Raw genomic sequence first — 20,764 nt, 5'->3', positions numbered from 1 at the left:
GTAGACATTTTTCAGTGGCATCCTGAGAAATTAGGAAAAGTTGTTGGAATGATTTTCAGTTGTCTTCCGGGAATGGATATTTTGAGGTTGCTCAGGTGCTCTATCATAGATATGATAGAGCCGAGGTGGTGCAGTGGTTAGGGTGCAGTACTGCAGGCCACTTCAGCTGACTGTTATCTGCAGTTCAGCGGTTCTAATCTCACCGGCTCAAGGTTGACTCAGCCTTCCATCCTTCCGAGGTGGGTGAAATGAGGACCCAGACTGTGGGGGCGATGTGCTGACTCTGTAAACCGCTTAGAGAGGGCTGAAAGCCCTATGAAGCGGTATATAAGTCTAACTGCCATTGCTATTGCTATATTTTGTGAAAGTATTCTCAAAATTACCAATCACCTATCCCTGGAAATTATATAAGATATTTTGAATAAATCACACAACAGTGTATTACTTTATTTTCTTTCTTTTTCCAGCTGCTGTTGTATACATTTTTAAACTTATTGTGTACGTTAAAAAGAAAAAAAAATTGTACGGCTCTCTGCTATTCACTTTATGTTGTCTTGAATGGGAGGTAGCACAGGGCATTTTCGCAAGTCCAAATTAGATTTTATTTCCAAAATATATTGCCTCTAAACACTAGGACTAAGGAGGTGGTAGACAACAAGTAAATAGCCCAATTTGAAGAGGAAAAAGTGAGGTTATTCTTAAATAACCATCCTGGTTTTAGATGAAAAAGGAAAACATTGTGATAAAAACATTAGCTCAGGTTGAACTCTACTTCCTTCAATAACACTCTTATTTACTTCAATAACTTGCCAAACTACTTTTAATTTGACACAATATTTTCATAGCAGTCAAAAGTGTTTTCTTTGAGATCTTATTACATTGTCACCATAGGCCCAACATTCCTTTCAGCTGATCAGTGCTCAAGCTTCAAGTGCAACACATCAAGGTTCATTACGGCATAAATTTATGACAAGGTATTTCCAAGCATAATATATTTTACTAATATTCACACACAAGACACCTTTATTTGTGGAGAAAGAGTGGCTAAGCGCAGATCCACTCTTACTTTTGGTCCATCACCAGGGTGCCATTTGCTGCTTCCTGAAATGGAAACAGAATTACATCATCCTTCTCTAACTTGCAAGCTCAGTGCTGCCTATGCACCTGTGCCCAAATTTTCCAGCTTTGATTCAAATTTCTAAGTCCTTCACTGCTGAGTCTCAAGAGCTTCCACCTGTTTTAGTGGCAGCTCCAGCTCTGATTGGCTGTATTGTCAGGCGTGTTCCCTTCCTCCAGCATCTGGTTATTGTCCAGGGGCAGCCATTTTGCTCCGAGTGTTCTACAATTTATAGGTTAAGTAAGAGATTAAGTCTTAAGACTACTGTATGTGTGTGTGTGTGTGTGGGTGTGGGTGTGTGTGTGTATGTATGAACATACATACATACATATGTGTTGTGGCCCAGCAGGAGCCATTGGAGCGGCCACCAGACTCCGACAGCGAGGGGCCCTCTGAGTCAGCTCTGGAGGATGTGGAGGACCCTGGAAAGGGTTCCGATTCTGAGCAGGGCGCAGAAAGGCTGGTTGGCCCCCAGGAGGCACCTGAGCCTTGGACCAGTGGGGAGGATGCATGAAGCAGTATATCAGTCTAACTGCTATTGCTATTGCTAATAATAATTATATTAAAGTCTTCAAAGTTGAAGAAGCTTTCATTGTGAGGCAGAAGATCATTTCTAATCAGGGGTTTATTGTAACTGTCTTGAGAAATTTGGCTATTGGACAGTTTAAAAAGCGCAATAAAGAAACAAACTATTCCGTTCTGGGAACAGAGTGGGAAGGAACTGAAATGAGGCAGAATAATTTTAACGCTAATGGTTTATTGCTAACAATTGCAGCTTAACCAGCGACCAGCTCTAGGATCAGCAACAGCTGAGTTCCCATCTGACAGCGCTTTATATAGTCAGCTGTCAGATGGGGCAACAAATCAGCAGGTGTCTCTTTTCCCCCTCGCAAAGAGCAGACCGGAGTGAAGCCTCAGGATCAGAGGTGGGTTCCTACCAGTTCGCACCTATTCGGTAGAACCGGTTCGTCAAATCTACCGAACCGGTTAGAAGAGGTTCACCAGTGGACCCGGAAAGCAGGCCACACCTACAGAAGAGGTTCCAAAATGTTTTGAAACCCACCACTGGTCCTTGGATGTGATTATTCTACACTATCAGGCTATTTATAAAACTCAGTGCCTCTGTGAAAGGTAAGGATGACTACTGCGTTTGTGGTGCAATCAGAACATTGCGTGTGTTGAAGTTGTTTTAACGCAAACCAAAGATGCCTTTTAAAAAAGAAATGTTTACATCCTATTCTTATGCATGCCAGTGCTGTGTGTGAGGTAATTTAAGGTGGTTCTGACAAGTGTCGTCGGCATCTTCATATCCGGTCATATGGGCAGAAAGCTACTCCCATCCGGTCACATGGGCAGCAAGCCACTCCCACAAAGGAGGCCACACCCACAGAGTAGGTTCAAACAATTTTTGAAACCCACCACTGCTCGGGATGCTTCACAAACACTTATATTTCTGTATTTTTGGCACAGAAAGAGAAAAAAGTATTTTGATGAAAGTCAAAGAAATGATCCTCAACAGAAGGGCAGGAGAGACCAACGTGGGCAGAACAAGCATATGAGTTGATATTCTTGAGGAGAGGCTTCGTTATTTTATAGTGAAGTTGCCTCATTAGGATTCTCCATTCAAAGTGCCAAACTGATTTTTGTCTGATGTGGAATTTGGGAAGAAAGCTGGGAAATGACAGGATCAGGGGTGGTTTTCTGCTGTGTATGGTTCTCATGCTGCAGTGGATGGAAATAAATTATGGGCCAATCCATTTACAATGAGGTAATGTCTCTCTTTTTTAATAATTTTTTTATTTTCAAACATAAACACACAAAACATAAAAACCTCTTCAACTACATACAGTGTGTCGATTGGTTATGAGATCTTTCTGCGTCCTTTCCATAGTCATCACTTGAGCTTTATCAAAAATCACATATTGTCGAACAAATATATCCAATGATTAAAAAAATTGTATCCTATTCTAAATCATTCTATTATTTTAGCATTGATAACATTCTCTAATAATTTTCAATTCCATGTTTTCCGTTATTAGTATCATCAATCTAAGATACATTTATGCAAATATTATAATTATTAAACATCCATTAAGCATAGCTATTATTACATCCTTTTTATATGAAGAATATTAAATTTGAAGTAAATTTATATTATGGCATTTCATTACATCATCCTGAAATCATCCAATGATATTACATCTTTATATTCTATTCTATATAGAATTATTTATCTTTATAAAAGCTTTTCAACATCATCGCCATCATCCTCACTTACAATTTATATAAAATTTCATATTATCAATCTAGATATATAAATGCTTTATTATCATTATTAATCATTTATTGACTATAGCTTGTTACTTTATCTTATACATAGTACTCAAAGTTTAACTACATTTAGCTAAATTTTATTATAACAATTCATATCATCATCCTGAATCCTTCCAGAAATAGTGCAGTCAATATCTCTTGCCATTTGTAGAATCTGTATTCTAAGTGTTTTCTTGATAGGTCTTATGTGAACTTCTCTTGACAACTTGTTGTTCATTGGATATCTTATAAGAATTTGAAAGCCTCCATGTGATCCTTACATCTGCTTGACTTTTGTTATCACTGGTGCTTCTGCTGAAATTATTCTCATTGTTTCTGCCATTTGTAAAAAGTCCGTCCATAAAAAACAAACAAATTTAAAGTGAAAAAGATAACACGATAGTTTTAAACCAAGGTAAATTCACTGCTTATTTCCTTCTGTCTTCAATTTTATTTTAACTCTGAGTCTTTTGGGTTTTCTCTTCTCTAATAATAAGATTTTTCTCACTATTTCGACACACTGTCTCTCCTGTGCTGCTTCCATTTCAGGGGCTTGTCCCAATCTTCTGCAGCCATATGGGCTACTTCTCTTGTAGCCGGCAAAAAGAGCTTTTTCCTGGATCAATCAGGGGCTTTGCGATGCCCTTGAGATCAGCAGGACATGCCCTTCACTATCACCATTCCTTCAGAACGGTTTAGATCCAAAAAGGATCATCCAGGAACAGAGATATCGACAGCAATCCTGGAGCCCCAAAATTGCATGTCGTGTTGTTGTGGCATCAAGCCCCACCTCTCGAGGTAATGTCTCTTAAGTAACAGCAGTCTACCTTATTTCATTAAAGTCCAGCAATATATAAATGCCCTAATGACCAAATATGTATTCTCTTTTTTCTCACACATTTTTCCTTCTCTAATTTAATAAAATGATTGAATGAAGCAACATAAGCAATCTTTTTTTTTTTCAAAAACTGAAATATGGCCATTGTAGCTGAACAAAGACTACGGATTATTACATTATATGTGAAATGGAGCTTCTAAGCAATAAAGATTTAGAAGCTAAAACATAATTTCAAATTGACTTCTATTATCTGGTTTACATGGAATTCATTTGATCATCTGCCCGTGGTATTTGACTCAAATGCATCCTGATTTCATGCAGTGCTGTAAATATTACTTTTCGCAGGGAAGTTATGAATCAATGTTTCTGTCTGTGAGCCTCTCCCTTTATCAAAGTAAATGTATTGGGTCAGGGTTGGATAGCTCTTTCCTTACGCTAGACTTAAATAAAACGCAAGTATTTCAAAAGTGAGACAGGTTTCCAAATAAATAATTATCCTAGCATTTATTTTACTTGCTGTCTGCAATCTGAGACTCACTCTACATAATTAACACAACTAAGAAAAAAGGGAGAGAAAAGAAAAAAAAAATCAAAATATTCTTGAAATGTTTCAGCAAAATAAAAACGATACAGTTTTATTAACAATTTTGTGTACTTTAACAGATCTTCGGCAATAATGTACAAAGTGAGTTTGGTGTAGAGGTTAGGGCAAACCATAGGTTATAAAGGCAAACTGGAAGGCAAGCACTTGTGAGTTTTAATCCTACCTCAGGGATGAAGACAGCAGGGTGACCTTGAGCCAGCCAATCCCTTTCAGCTCTAGGAAAGAGGCAATGGCAAATCACTTCTGAAATTTTGCCAAGAAAAATGGAGTAACCTATCTCCTAGCAATCATTAAGATTAACACATACTTAAAATCATTAGAGAGGGATGCAAAATATTTATTTATCTGTTGTGGCCCAGCAGGAGCCGTTGGAGCTGCCATCAGACTCTGACAGCAAGGGGCCCTCTGAGTCGGCTCTGGAGGATGTGGAGGACCCTGGACAGGGTTCCGACTCCGAGCAGGGCGCAGAGAGGCTGGTTGGCCACCAGGAGGCACCTGAGCCTTGGACCAGTGGGGAGGAGACAAGGGAGAGTGAGCCAGAAGCCAGAAGTGAGTTGTTCCTGGATGCATGCCATTGAAGAGTTACTAGGCGTCAGGAACAATTACGCAATTACAGGAGGTGATTGCACTCAGCTGGTGGTCATTAGGCTCGTCTCCAGACTATAAAAAGCTACTTGTGCACACTGCCCTCTTTGCAGAAGTCATGCAGGATTGAATGTCGGAGGACAATACTGGAAGCTTGGAGGCTGGATTGCTCCCAAGCCTTATCTGTGTTTATTGCTGCCTGAGTTTGTCTGAGTTGCTGCTAAGGTCCTTATCTGTTTGTTCTGCTTGGCTTTCAGCCATCGAGGTTTTGGCGTCTTGTTATTAAAGGACATTTCATTTAAGCTTGTCTCGGCATTCGTTACTGGATGGAGGGGGTCAGAACATTTATCTATATTAGGTGATCTTTTCTCTGTACAGTATGAAAGCCAAACATACCCCCAGTATATACCTGATTTTTAAGTAATTCTTGATCCCAAGAAATCCTTGTAGCGCTATGAAAGGGATTATCAACCGCTAAAGGGCTGGATTTGCACAACATTCTAAACCAGTGGTTCCCAACATTTTTTTGGCCATGCCCCATAAGTATCTTTAAAATCCTGATCTCCGCCCCACCTCGTGACAAAAAGTGAGTAAAGCAGCCATTAACTTGGTTTAAACAGGTTTAAATGGCCCCCACTAAAAATCAAATTGCTCCCCCCCTGTGGGCATGAGATCCATATTGGGAACCACTGTTCTAGACTAAAAAGGGGTTGGGGAGTTAGCCATGCTATAAGAATCAAACCTTGGTCTTGATATACTCTGTAAACCAAATAATTATTTTCCCATTCATTATTTTCCCATTAGTGACTTAAAGCATCTTCTGGAATTGTTCCAACCGTTATATAGTGTGAGTAATGGCCAAGTAATACTATGTTCCTGGATGCACGCCATCGAAGAGCTACTAGGCGTCAGGAACAATTACGCAATCACAGGAGGTAATTGCACTCAGCTGGTGGTCATTAGGCTCCTCTCCAGACTATAAAAGGCTACTTGTGCACACGCCCCTCTTTGCAGAAGTCAACACAGGATCGAATGTCAGAGAACATTGTTAGAAGCTTGGCAGGCTGGATTGCTGCCAAGCTTTTCTGTGTTTATTGCTACCCAAGCTTATCTGTGCCGGTTTGCTGCCAAGGACCTGTCTGTCTGTTAATTAAATACCATAACTTATCTTTGGCTCGGAGTGTGTGTTGGTGTGGAACGAGGGGGGGGGGGTCAGAACACAAACTCATCTTTCCTTGAGGAATTTTTTAAACAAAAATAAAAAAAACTGCATGATGTTTTCCTTCTTTTAAGTTCAAGAGGCCCTCCAGGTAATTCAGATCAATACTTATTCATGTTCTTTGTTCTATTCAGAATATCTGATTGAGTTATGACGCGGAAGTGGGAGAAATAGCATGAGCCCTTTTCTATTTCAGCCCTTTAAAAACAACCAATTGGAAACATTAAAATAATAAATCAAAAGACTGGACACTTTCTAGTTTGGTACTCTCCTCCTGGCTGCCTCCCAAATGTGCTAAATTGAATTTTCTCCACCCTGAACAATTGCTGAGGAGTATGAGAGTTGCAGTTTAAACCTTTTGGAGGGCATCAGGTGAAGAAAGAAATTTTCTGTTTATGTCGTCTGATCCTTCCTGGATCCTTCTGTATTACGAAGCAGCCGAAATGCAACTTGCTGTAGTACTGATCATAAGGATGGTGATGATTTAGAGTTTCTACATTCCCCTCCTCCTATAACAAGGAAAAAAGACAGAAGAGAATGTTGAAATTATTATTTATTTATTTATTAGACTTATATGCCGCTTCATAAGGCTTTCAGCCCTCTCTAAGCGGTTTACAGAGTCAGCATATTGCCCCACAGTCTGGGTCTTCATTTCACCCACCTCGGAAGGATGGAAGGCTGAGTCAACCTTGAGCCAGTGAGATAAGAACCACTGAACTGCAGATAACAGTCAGCTGAAGTGGCCTGCAGTACTGCACCCTAACCACCGCGCCACCTCGGCTCCTAATTAGAAGGACTCTATAGTTTGGTTTATGATTCCATCTGTCAATCAACTAAACTAAAGCAGTCTACGTAGTGCTTCAGATTTCAAAAAATAATGTGATTCAGAGCCTTCAGAAAAGCTGTTAAAACCTGGCTGTTCCGGCAGGCCTGGGGCTGTTGACCTTATTATGTAGGGTCCAGCCCCAATTTGAATGTATGCGTGTTGGAGAATTTTAATCTTTATTTTATTTTTATTTTGTTTGTTTTTTCTTTTCTTTTCTTTTTAAATATATTTTATTTTCATTTTCATTTTCATACTCACATGTATACACCATACAGTATTAAACAATAATTGCATCAATTCCTCTTGTCGACAATGCCCCAGAAAATAAAAGCCCAATATACCTCTTCCATTCTCCATACACCTCTTTCTTCCCCCCCTCCAACTTTCTATCTTCCCTCCATCATCCCCTCTACCCTACTTCCCCTCCCCCTCTACCACTCCTCTCTCCCGATCCACTTCCTCCCTTCCTTCTCACCTTTCCTCCCACCCTCTCTCCCATCCCTCTCTACCCATCTTTCTTCTTCCCTACTCCTCCTCCCCTTGGTGTATTTCCACTATATGTTAATGTATTTGGCTTATCCTATTTTTAAAGAAAAATTAGAGAAAAACAGTATACATGTGAAGTCGCATTGCACTGAGATCTAAACATCATGTCTAGCCTAATATATATCCCTCCCTCCCTCCACCGACCCCCGACCCCCTCCTCCTCCCCCCCGACTTCCCAGAACCCGTACACGGTATAGATTTTAACAAGCACAGTCTAAAATCTATTGACAAAAAGAAATAAAGAAATTAATAACATCTCTACACTGATCTTTTTTTCTTTTTTTAAATAGTCTTTATTGGTTATACATTTCTTTAAGGATAAAACATACAAATACAAATACAGTTTTAAACATACAACCCCCCCCCCCCCCCCCCGCGGTGACAGTCATTCACAGCCCAACTTCTTTTTTCCTTCCTCATTGTTTAGTCTCTAAGCCACATCTTCTCGTTACAAAGTTCAGGGATCTAGTACAATACCATGTTCACTTTTAGTTCCCATTGTTAATAGCAATAGCAATATCAGTTAGACTTATATACCGCTTCATAGGGCTTTCAGCCCTCTCTAAGCGGTTTACAGAGTCAGCATATTGCCCCCAACAACAATCTGGGTCCTCATTTCACCCACCTCGGAAGGATGGAAGGCTGAGTCAACCCTGAGCCGGTGAGATTTGAACAGCCGAACTGCAGTCAGCTGAAGTAGCCTGCAGTGCTGCATTTAACCACTGTGCCACCTCGGCTCTGCTATTGTTAACAACTGCTATTTAAGTTTCCCAGTTTAAGTCCCTGCTGTTCTCCTTGTTGTCCACATATACCATAGGTTCCAGCTAAGATAATGTTCCGTTTCTCCTTTGTCCCTCAGCCAACCCGTCATTCTGTCCATTTCTGCACATTCATAGATCTTTTTAATTATAGCATCTTCCGGCGGTATGGTAGTAGATTTCCAAAATTGTGCATAGGTTATTCTTGCAGCCACATTATATGTAGGCTCAAATGCCATATTGAAGTGCTCATGTTTTCTGGTTTTATGCTTAATAAAAAATTCTCGGGTTTCCATTCCATGCTTGCCCCAGTAAACTCTTTTAGCCCATTTTTGAATCCTTCTCCAGTATTTCATGGCCTCAGTACAAGAGCACCAAATATGGTAAAAAAATATGTTTTTCTTTTCTTATTCTGTGTAAGCCGCCCGGAGTCCTCCAGGACTGGGCGGCCTATAAATTCAATAAATTAAATTAAATTTGTGGGTAGGCGTGTAGCACCTGCTAAAATGTATTAGGGTGAGTTTCCCAGGATTCTGTGGCAAATGAAGAGGGCAGGTATGGGAGACCAGGAAAAGACATAGTTGATGCTCACATTCTGAGGGTCAACCAGTCAGTCATACCCACTGGTGGTGTTGGTGGTTAAGGGTTGCTTCTGGCAGATATCTCTGAACTTTCAGGACAGTTTGTTCACTTTAACTAAAATATTAGAAAGTGTGTGACTAATAAGTCCATTTTTATAGTCTTTTTTTCTCTTGATGGGCGTGTTTTTCCAGATGTTGCTGTCTAGTTTTGGGATGACTTCCAAAAGATGTGGAAAATTTGCTGTCATAAGCTGTCCACACTTGGTTTTGTTAATGTGTTGCCTAATTAGTTCATCCCAATGAATTTTACCAAATATATAGGAACGAGAGCCACTGCTGACAGAATTGACCATTGAACGGTAAGTAGAATAACCCAAATTTCTGTAGCTCGACCTGGTTTAAAGGATTTGCTATATTTTTAGATGACATCCAGAAATAAAATTATTTTATTAGTATTTGGGCTTGGAAGTTTTTAAATGGAGTGCACGCATATTTTGGTTGGACATTTCTGAAAATTTAATTTGAGAAATCTCTTTTTTTAAGTCAATTTATTTTTTCAAGGAGAAAGGCAGCAGACATTATGAATTTGATATATTGTCCATTTTATCTATTTTCTATTTCATAGAGTGAAAGATAAATGTGTCCATAAAATACTTGTTTCCAGTACTTCTTTTGAGAAAAAGTTTTAATATTTGTCATCGTACTATGTTGTTAAATGTCTTGTTCATGCTCAGTTAATATGGAAAAAAATTACATATAATTTAATTGATAAGAATGTCAAATTAATGGTATAATATTAAATTTATATTGACATGATTAATAGTGTGTGTGTGTATAACTGTGTGTGTGTTTGTGTGTGTGTATGTTGATATAGATACATACATACATATTGTTGTATTTGTGCTGATAAATAAATAAAGGGAGACTAGTATAGATCTATTTCAAGCTATTTAGCTCTCTCAGCTAGCCATACCCTTACTGGGATTTGAACCAGCACACAATACACAATGTAACAAAAGGCAACAGTAAAAATATTAGGTTTCTACCAGGAGGTCTCTTGTGACGAGCCGAAGGACAGAGGATGGAAGTAGTGATCTTCCTCCCATATTTGGGCATACCGGGGGATGTAAAAGAAATCTAATAGATACATACATATATCAATATATATCTATCTATATCTATATCTCTATCTTATCTATATCTATATCTATATCTATATCTATATCTATATCTCTATCTATATCTATATATCTATATCTATATCTATATCTATCTATATCATCTATCTATCATCTATATCTATCTCTCTATATATATATATATATAATAATATATGTATATATATATATATATATATATATATATATATATATATATGTGTGTGTGTGTGTGTGTGTGTGTGTGTGTGTGTACATACATGCGTATGTCTATATGTATATACAAACCATTGTAGTTTTTAAAGTGCTCTTGAACACTTAATGAAATATACATGTCTTTGTGCATAAAAGTAAAGTTCTGAAGAACTTTATTATAAATGCATATTCATATTATAATAAATAATATTTTATTATTTAAAGGAAAGAAGTGCACATTAAAAGTCGCCATGGCATGGAATATATACCAGATCATCTACTTTTATTTTCACTTTCTTTAAAGCAGCAAGTTTCTTCACAAGGTACTGTAAAATGTCAAGCAACGATGGCTATAATCTGCTTAAATGGAATTGTATACAATAGTTAAGAGAGAAAAAAGAAAAATGAATATAGAGGGGAAAGAGCACACACAGGAAATCTTACACTAGTACTTGTATTTATGTTACCCAGAGAGATGTCACCCAAAGGTTTCCCCCCCTCAGTAATTAATTTTCCTTCTCCTAAAATGGTAGGAAGGACTCACCATACGGATTTTAAAGTTTGCTGATCTGCTAATCTGGATTACTAATTGCTTCATTTTTGTTCAGCCAATTGGCATATTAATTTGAGAGATTTTCTTTTAAAACTTTGCCCTATTTTGTATGTGGCATATTCCTCGAGACATTCTCACATTTGTTTGCATTTTTTCTCAAATTGTGGACTAATGCAAACAAATGTTTGCCTAATATACTTTTAAAAATAGGCATACTTTAATAACTGTGCATTATATTATACATTTAAGGAGGAGAAAAGTTTGAAGGTTTTCTATGTTTTGGCTCCCTTATTGGTTCAAAACTATAAAATAAATTTGTTTTCAAATGAAAGCCTAATGCATTTCTCACACTGGTTTGTTCAAATTCTTAGATATCTGTCCTGAGCAAAGTTTTCTATTATATGGTCTATTATTTTGAACGTATTAATGGCGTGATAAAGAGAGGTATTAGAAATGCGGTTGGGATGAGAAGAGTTTCCTTAATGTTTGTTTGTTTATTGGATTTATATGCCGCCCTTCTCCCAAAGGACTCAGGGCGGTGTACAACATTTAAAAAAAATATGTGTAATTGACTTTAGAGAACTTCAGAGAGTATAAGCTGTTATACACACATGCAGAGACAAAGCTCAATTCTAGTTAGAGTTGCAATGTAACTGTTTTTGGAAAGGTTGCTGTTAAAGGAAAACTAAGAACAAGTTAGCAATAGCAATAGCAGTTAGCAGTTAGACTTATATACCGCTTCATAGGGCTTTCAGCCCTCTCTAAGCGGTTTACAGAGTCAGCATATCGCCCCCACAGTCTGGGTCCTCATTTCACCCACCTCGGAAGGATGGAAGGCTGAGTCAACCTTGAGCCGGTGAGATTTGAACCGCTGAACTGCAGATAGCAGTCAGCTGAAGTGGCCTGCCGTACTGCACCCTAACCACTGCGCCACCTCGGCTCTTAGTTCAACTAGATATGAATCAGAGCCACAGTTAAAGCGTACCTCGTGGCAATAAGAGTGGCAACGCATCATTATTTCTGCAATCTTATTGCAACTGCAGATTGTCATCCAAGGGCCCTGTTCGAGGTCACCCAGTCCTCCGTAGGAAAAGAGCTTGGATAATCACTTACAGGGCTGTGCAGAGTAATTTGTCAAGTATCTAATGGAAAAAATTGCTCAGATCCAATCTCAGTTTGAGGCCAAGCATGGAGCAGGTCCAGTGGAGATGGCCAGGGAATGGACGTGTCTGATTATCTGGGAGTAGTTTGAACTAACTAGACCTGAGGAAGTGGACAGGGTCCTTGCAGGTATCAACATACTACTTGCTTCTTAGATCCTTGCCCAACTGGTTGGTGAAAGCCTCCAGGACGGGACCTGTAGGTGGGTCCAGGCAGTGATTAATTCATTACTGCAGGAAAGGATGTTCCTGGCACCATTTAAGGGACTTTTTCTTCACACCTTCCTCAAGAAATCATTGTTGAGCCCAGCCTGTCTGGATAATTTCATCCGGTTTCCCACCTCCCCTTTTCTAGGGAAGGTTGTGGAAAAAGTGGTTGTGTTGCAGCTCCTGGGTGACACAGATTATCTGAACTCCTTTCAGTAGGTTGCATGGGTTATGGGAGAGAAATGGTATTGGTCATACTTGTGGTTGATCTCTTGCAAGACAGGGATGGGGGAAGTGTATCCATCTTTGGTCTCCTTGACCTCTCGGTGGCTTTCAATACTATTGGCCATCTTTTGGGCCAGCTGCAAAGTTAAGAATTGGGCAGTAAAGTATTATGCTTATTGACTTCTTTCTCCAAGGCTGGTCCCAATCTGTGTTGATAGAAGTCAGTGAGTAACTTCGATACTCTCTCCAAATCTTTTCAACATCTACATAAAACTGCTGGCTGAGGTCCTCTGACACCATGGGATGAGATATCATAAGAATGCTGATGGCATGCAGCTTTACTAATCTATCTCCAGTGATCCACAAAATGCTGTGGCTACCTGTTCTTCGTCTTCCTTATGGATACATCTGGACCAGTGGTGGGATTCAAATAATTTAACAACCAGTTCTCTGCCCTAATGACCATCTGGGTAGGTGGGGTTCTGGTCATGTGACTGGGTGGGTGTGGCCAACTCAAGGTCACTCAGGTCGATGGGCGCTTCGCCTTAGCTGTTACAGTGTAATAAGGGTTAACCGGAGAGGCAGTTTCTGTAAGCAGGTCACTAAAGATTAGGCTAGAAACACACCAGAATGTTTCCTGCCTGCCTTCCTTACAGGATTAGCCCTGCAAAGTGGAAAAACCAAAAGGAGATTTCTTCCAACAATCAGTCTCTGAACTACTTAGAAAGTTACCAACCGGTTCTCCGAATAGGTGCGAACTGGCTGAATCCCACCACTGATCTGGAATACTTTTGTGCAATTATAAGACCAATCTACTACTTTTGCTATGAGAGATGTAAGTGAATGTAGAAACAGCAGACCAATACATATAATATCACAGTAAAACTTCAACATATCTCTAGCGTTATATTATTTAGTAATAGAAGTAAATATTTTATTAAGTAAAAAAAAATATCGCTGAGCAAATTCAAACATGTTTATTTGTGCAAGACCTGTTGGCTATTCTGGTTTTCAGTTATGGAAATAGTTGCCCTGTACATTTTAAGGCCATCAGGTTGGGACAAGACTATGTTATAGGATAGCAACCTACAGAAAACTGTTCTTATGCCATTTCATTGTTTACATAGGGAAAATATTGGTAAGAATTCAAAAAAACCCCACCTTACTACTTGGAAAACATTTCTCTTTGTGACATAAGAGTTTGAGACATGTTGCTTGATTTCAGATGGGAATCAAGATTGTATTTCTAGAGGGAATGATCCTCCTGTCTCCTGATGCTTCACCATTCCTTCCTTCCTTAACTACCAATCTGGTGTGACAATTCTGTGTGCTTTTAGGTGCAACAAGCTGTGCAGGGAGATGTGCGGAAGGGTATTCTAGGACTCCTGGCTGCCAATGTGACAGTAACTGTCAACTCTATCAGGAGTGCTGTGATGATTACGAACAGGTTTGCCTGGCAGGTAGGTCTGCATGCCACCTGTTTAACATTCTGCTCCACAAAATAATTGTATTGTATTGTATTTATGTGTCTTGTATGCCGCCCACTCCCGAAGGATCCGGGCGGCTCACAATAGACAAGGGAAGGGGAATACTAGACAAAGACAACACTTTAAAATCAAAACCGCAACATTCACAATTTCCATGGGGCTGGATGTTTCACAGGCCCCCCGGCCTGCTGGAGCAGCCAGGACTTGGTGGCTTTGCGGAAGGCCGGGAGGGTAGTAAGGGTCCGGATCTCCACGGGGAGGTCATTCCAGAGGGCTGGAGCTGCAACAGAGAAGGCTCTCCCCCGGGGGGTCGCCAGCCGACATTGGCTGGCAGATGGAATCTGGAGGAGACCTAACCTGTGCGATCTAATCGGTCTGAGGGAGGTAACGGCAGGAGGCGGTCTCTCAGGTGACTTATCTGTAGGATCTTCAGGAATACAGTATATTTAGCCTTTCTCAAACCATAAAAATATCGACAGTTTTCCCCAGAGGGATGGAGCGTAACTGACTGTTATATGCCTGGGAATTCATTGGATGTAATTGTTAATTGGATGTTTATCATAATTATTTTATACCATATTTCATTCAGCCCATCCTATGCCATGTTCTAAGAATGTGAATGTTTGTAATCGCTGAACTGGTTCTTCTGGCCCAAAAGGAATAATTCCTCTGGGAATAATGAGTATTCATATACCGTGGATAAAATGTTTAAGACTCAACTATAGAAATATGTACATTATATTTTATTATTAAATTTATAGGCCGCCCAATCCCGAAGGACTCCGGGCGGCTTACAGAGAAGAAAAAAGAAAGAAAAATAAAAAGAATAGTTTAAAATGTGCGGAAGCAGATAGGCTCCCTCTTGAACTTAAAAATAAAGGGGAATAAAGGAATATTTTGACGTCTGGAATAGATTTTATGACTGGTATAAGACAAGGTGATAAGGCTGGAACAAACTGTATATACTGTGTGGACAGAAGGAATGATAATGTATCAAGTAGGCTAATTGTCAATAGTTGTGACTAGCTGTATATAATGTGAATGTATAGTCACTCCGACCTTGCGGTGCTCCATTGTTTTAAATGTAAAAATAATAAAAATATATGGGGGAAAAAAAGACATATTTGCAAATCTGAAGATAAGAATGCTACTCTTCCTCCATTATCCCATGAGAACTCTCATGTAAAGGACACTGTACTGACCGATACGTCCGGGGCAGACCCTGTGATTGTGATCCAGATTGTCACCAATTTGGCAAGTGCTGTCCAGACTAAAAGAGGCTTGTTCGGGTAAGTCTCGAAGTCTTTGATTTCAGAAAACCTCATCAAGAAAAGCACAGAGTTGCCCAGGAAGTTTCTGAGAATCAGATACCATTGAATGAATATATACACACACACACACACACACACACACACACACCAGTCTAGGGTATAGCCTTGAAAAATAGCATGCCTTTAAATTGCTTGTTCCAGATTTTGTTGCCCGAACATCTAGCAAAGAGATAAGATGAATGATTGAAATTGGTTCCACACAAAACCGCGTTCGACTAAAGCGCGCTCGACGAAACCGCGTAGCTGACGTCATCAACAGGGCGACAACAGTGCGGAGACAGAAGCACGCTGTAAACGCTAAACCTAAAATTAACCCCTAAACCTAAACCTAACTCCCCTAAACCTAATCCTAAACCTAACCCTAAACCTAACCCTTAACCTAACCCTAAACCTAATCCTAACCCTTAACCTAACCCTTAACCTAACCCTAAACCTAACCCTAATCCTTAACCTAACCCTAAACCTAACCCTAAACCTAACCCTAAACCTAACCCTAAACCTAACCCTAAACCTAACTCTTACCTAAGTTGAATCGGCTTGCTTTCAAAGCGCTATTTAAAGCGCCTTCTTTCTCTGCGCTCACTGTTGTTGCCCTGTTGATGACGTCAGCGACGCGATTTAATCGGGCGCGCTTTAGTCGAGCGTGGTTTTGTCGTGCCATGATTGAAATTATAGGTCTGTCTCTTGAATCTCGGAGGTTTTAACCACAGGTACACTGTAGGGTCTCCTTTTGCAAATATTACTGCTTCAAGACATCCCTGGTCCTTCACTCTAACAGGATTCAAGCGTTTAACTCCATAGAGGTATAGTAGTTTCCTAATAACACGCTTGTTTCTCAGAGGCTGTGACCTTGTGCAGGAGGCTGTATGGAATTTCTCATTTCATGGAGTATGGCAAGCCAGCTGATTTAGCCTTTCTTTGAATGAATTCCAGATAAGGAGCCTGATTGCCTCCTACAGTATATATTACTTGTTTGCCAGTCCAAATCTTGTTTTTCTATGTTTTTTTTTCTATATGCCATTTTTTCCCCCTATATGTCCTTTGTTAAGACTGCAAAATATTATAGTAGGTTTTGATTATACAATATTATTTTAAGTTATATTGTAAGTTGGTCATTGATCGCAGTAAACCTTTCTTACTTTGGGTACACAGCAGTTAAATTTAAACCTGTTTCTGTTCTTAGCTAAAAATATTCCTACTACTAGCTTTAATTTAAAAATTATTGAGATGGTTAGAGGGAGAGCAGAATTTGGTAAGTCAGAGATGAAATACAGACTTTTTTTTTTTAAATGGCTTTTTTAACAAGTCTTTTGTCTAAAATACAAACTTTACAAACTTAAATGGTTTGGTTATGATTTTTATTATTTATAGGCCGCCCTTTTCCCTGAGGGGACTCAGGGCGGCTTACTATATAGGGGGGAGTACAAGACAGTAAGACAAAACATACATAAGTAAAAATAGTACACAACATTCATCATTCGGGTGGGGACAGATTACGATCTTTATCCCAGGCCTGTCGGAACAGCCAGGTCTTGAGGGCTGTGCGGAAGGTCTGGACGGTGGTGAGGGTACGAATCTCCACGGGGAGATCGTTCCAAAGGGTCGGAGCTACTACTGAAAGGCTCTCCTCCGCGTAGTTGCCAGTCGACACTGACTGGCGGATGGAACTCGGAGGAGGCCTAATCTGTGCGATCTAATAGGTCGCAAGGAGGTAATTGGCTAGCTAAGTTATACATGAACTATTTCAACTGAGATCTACTGTTTATTCTTGGCGGTTCAGGAGCAGTGACTGTTACCAACACTAGACCTCCCTCAAGAACCCCAAAACAACTTCTCCAGCCGCAACTACCACAACCAAGCCACCAGCCACAACCTCCAACCAAAATCAACAACTAAACGTTCACCCAACCTTAACCCAAAACCTGTGTCTTTAAAAAGAAGAAGCAGCACAGGACGGTGTCCCATGAAACTGTGGAAGGTAAAATTTACCTGAATTCTTGTGGAAGCAATAAATGTTATTAGCGGTCAATTGTATACACACACTCAAAATAATTTCCTTGTATATACACCTCATAGTTTCGGGAAAAGACAAAAGTTGGAATTGATAAACACTGTTTTAAAAAATTCAGTCACAATGATGCATCCTTTCAATGGTTGCCGCTGAATCTAATTTGCAATATCGATGGCCACGGTTGGCCCGTTAGCGAAATACTCTTCATCTTGTATATTGCTTTGGAATTTAAGTGTGCAATGTTCAGGTCCATCTACCTACTCAACCTGCAGTTTAGGACAGGGAAGGTCCCTCTTTTTTGGGGGGGTCACGGACTGCATTTGACCTTAGCAGAAAGCGTGACCCATCAAAACCGTGGTCTACTAAAGCGCGCTGATTAAAGCGCGTACCTGACGTCATCAGCAGCGCGACAAATACGACGCGGAGAAAAAAGGGGCTTTAAAAAGCGCTTTTAAAGCAAGCCGATTCACATAAAGGTAAGGTTAGGGTTAGGGTTAGGGTTAGGTTAGGGTTAGGTTTAGGGTTACGTTAAGCATTAGGGTTAGGGTTAGGGTTAGGTTAAGGGTTAGCGTTAGGTTTAGGGTTAGGTTAAGGGTTAGGTTTAGGGTTAGGTTTGGGGGGGTTAGGTTTAGATTTATGCATTAATTTTAAGTTTACCGCTCACAGCGTGCTGTTTTCGTCGCGCTGTGATGACGTCATGTACGCGCTTTCGTCGAGCGCGCTTTAGTCTACCGCGGTTTTGTGATGGAACCAGCAGAAAGTGTCCCCTTGTTCTCTCATGGCCCAAGATTGTGAAGGCCTAAGCCTCCAGAAGAGAAAATTGAGAGTGCTATGAACCTGAAAAGAGAGTGGGAAGAAATTTAAAGAGCAACGGCAGTATATGAAGTGGTGATTGATAAGGATGAAAATGAGAATATTTTGCGACAGAAAAATATGAAGCGTAGTGAATGATCCTAATGTAAACCAATTGTAACTCTTTTTGCTTTGCTTTTTCTTTAGTCTATGCATTTGATTTCTTTATTATTTCTTATCAATTTCTACATTTTGCATAATAATGTATAATCTAAAAGCAAACAGTGTGACAAATATGCACGTGTGTGTGTGTGTGTGTGTGTGTAGGTCTTTGGTTATTCAGGTTTTCTCCCGCGTAAATTGGAGGTGTCTTGGCGACGTTTCAACGAAGTCTCATTCGTCATCTTCAGGCTTCGTGCTTCCAGGAGCAATGTGAGATCTCCTGGAAGCACGAAGCCTGAAGATGACGAATGAGACTTCGTTGAAACGTCGCCAAGACACCTCCAATTTTACGGGGAGAAAACCCGAATAACCAAAGACCTACATACTAACATCCGTGAAAACCTCAGAAAACAATATATATGTATATGTATATGTATATGTATATGTATATGTATATGTATGTATGTATATGTATATGTATACGTATACACATACACATACACATACACATACACATACACACACAGAGAAAACATTGTATTTCATTACAGTTGTTTTGGAAGTTGGTTTTAAGATGGAAGAGAGGAAGAGAAATGCTGATGAAAATCTTAATTATGCAGATATTTACCTATTTTTCGGAATATAAGACACAATTTTTTCTCCTTAAAAGAGAGTGAAATTTGGATATGTCTTATACACCAAATGTAGCCCCGCCCTAGGGGGGGGGTTCAAATTTTTTTACTACCAATTCTGTGGGTGTGGCCTATTTTATGGGCATGGCTTAGTGGTCAGGGTGGGCATGGCCAACTTGATGTCCCACACCAGGAGAAATAAAAAAGCTTCTATGGAGGTTCGGGAGTGTAGTCAAGCCACCATTACTACCAGTCCAGTCGGTACACCAGATTTTCATTACCTCTTCTGCGTACTGGACAGGACTGAGAGGAACCCTCCTCTGCCCTGCCCACCAGCCGGCTCCCACCCTTTGGCCTCTGCCACCTTGCAATTTGCCTCCTCGCAGCAAACAGCCTGTTTCAGTTTTAGCTTCAGCACAGCCTGATTAGCACAAGCAGCTGATTGTTGGTTGGATCAGTCTCCCGATGATCAGCTGTTTGTTGCCTTTGATCCCCAGAATGGGCAGGAAACGGGGCACACAGAGGCTGAAAACATAGCACACAGAGGCCAAAAATGGGATGTGGAGGTTGAAAATGGCGCACGCAGAGGCAGCAATAGGCTTTGGCAATCTCTGCAGCCTGAAACAGCTGATCATCAGGAGGCCGACCAATTGACAATCATCTACTTGTGCTAATCAGGCTGTGCTGTTTGCTGTTTGCTGCTTGCTGCAAAGAGGCAAATTGCTGGGAGGCAGAATTTTTTCTTGTCCTTTCCCAAAAGCTAGGGTCTTATACTTTGGAGTGTCTTATACTCCAAAAAATATATACCTATATTTTCATGACTTTTTTTTCATTCTGATTTGTTCTGTTTTTTGTTTCATTCTGATTTGTTCTGTAGACAAACCTTGAAATTTTGGTTTATAAGTGTTGCTTGGGTAGGAAATTATAATAGTCCAGCAGGTATCTAAAAATGTTGATTTGGAATATCAACATTTAAAATCTGAAATATACAATTTATATATTTATGAAGGTCAACTTCAGGTCAGATTTAGGATCCTTCAGTTTCTACTCTGAAAAGATACAAAAGTCATACCTTCCTGCTTTCAAATATTGTCGCATGTTATATAACTAATGGAGCTTATATTTTTTTGTGCTAATAGAAGCTCATTAGCAAGTATGCTATTTCTGTAGAAAGTCTTTGGGGAAATTTATGGATTGAGCAGGAGAGGTAAAGAAAGACTGAGTGCATTTCAAATAGCAATAGCAATAGCAGTTAGACTTAATACCGCTTCATAGGGCTTTCAGCCCTCTCTAAGCCGTTTACAGAGTCAGCATATTGCCCCCACAGTCTGGGTCCTCATTTCACCCACCTTGGAAGGATGGAAGGCTGAGTCAACCTTGAGATTAGAACCGCTGAACTGCAGATAACAGTCAGCTGAAGTGGCCTGCAGTACTGCACCCTAACCACTGCGCCACCTCGGCTCAT

General features: G+C 40.0%; 1 protein-coding gene across 1 annotated transcript; it reads left to right on the top strand.

The window, feature by feature from the left end:
- The first annotated feature begins 4,944 nt into the window (after nt 1-4,944).
- On the top strand, nt 4,945-15,645 carry LOC116514945 (proteoglycan 4-like). The gene is made up of 4 exons (XM_032226792.1): nt 4,945-4,953; nt 11,664-11,736; nt 14,222-14,344; nt 15,545-15,645. The coding sequence occupies exons 1-4, from the start codon at nt 4,945-4,947 to the stop codon at nt 15,643-15,645; spliced, it is 306 nt and encodes a 101-aa protein (XP_032082683.1).
- Nucleotides 15,646-20,764: the final 5,119 nt, after the last annotated feature.

The sequence above is a fragment of the Thamnophis elegans genome, chromosome 11, assembly GCF_009769535.1.
Source record: "Thamnophis elegans isolate rThaEle1 chromosome 11, rThaEle1.pri, whole genome shotgun sequence".
NCBI lineage: Eukaryota > Metazoa > Chordata > Lepidosauria > Squamata > Colubridae > Thamnophis > Thamnophis elegans.
This window is presented reverse-complemented; position numbering and strand designations above follow the sequence as displayed.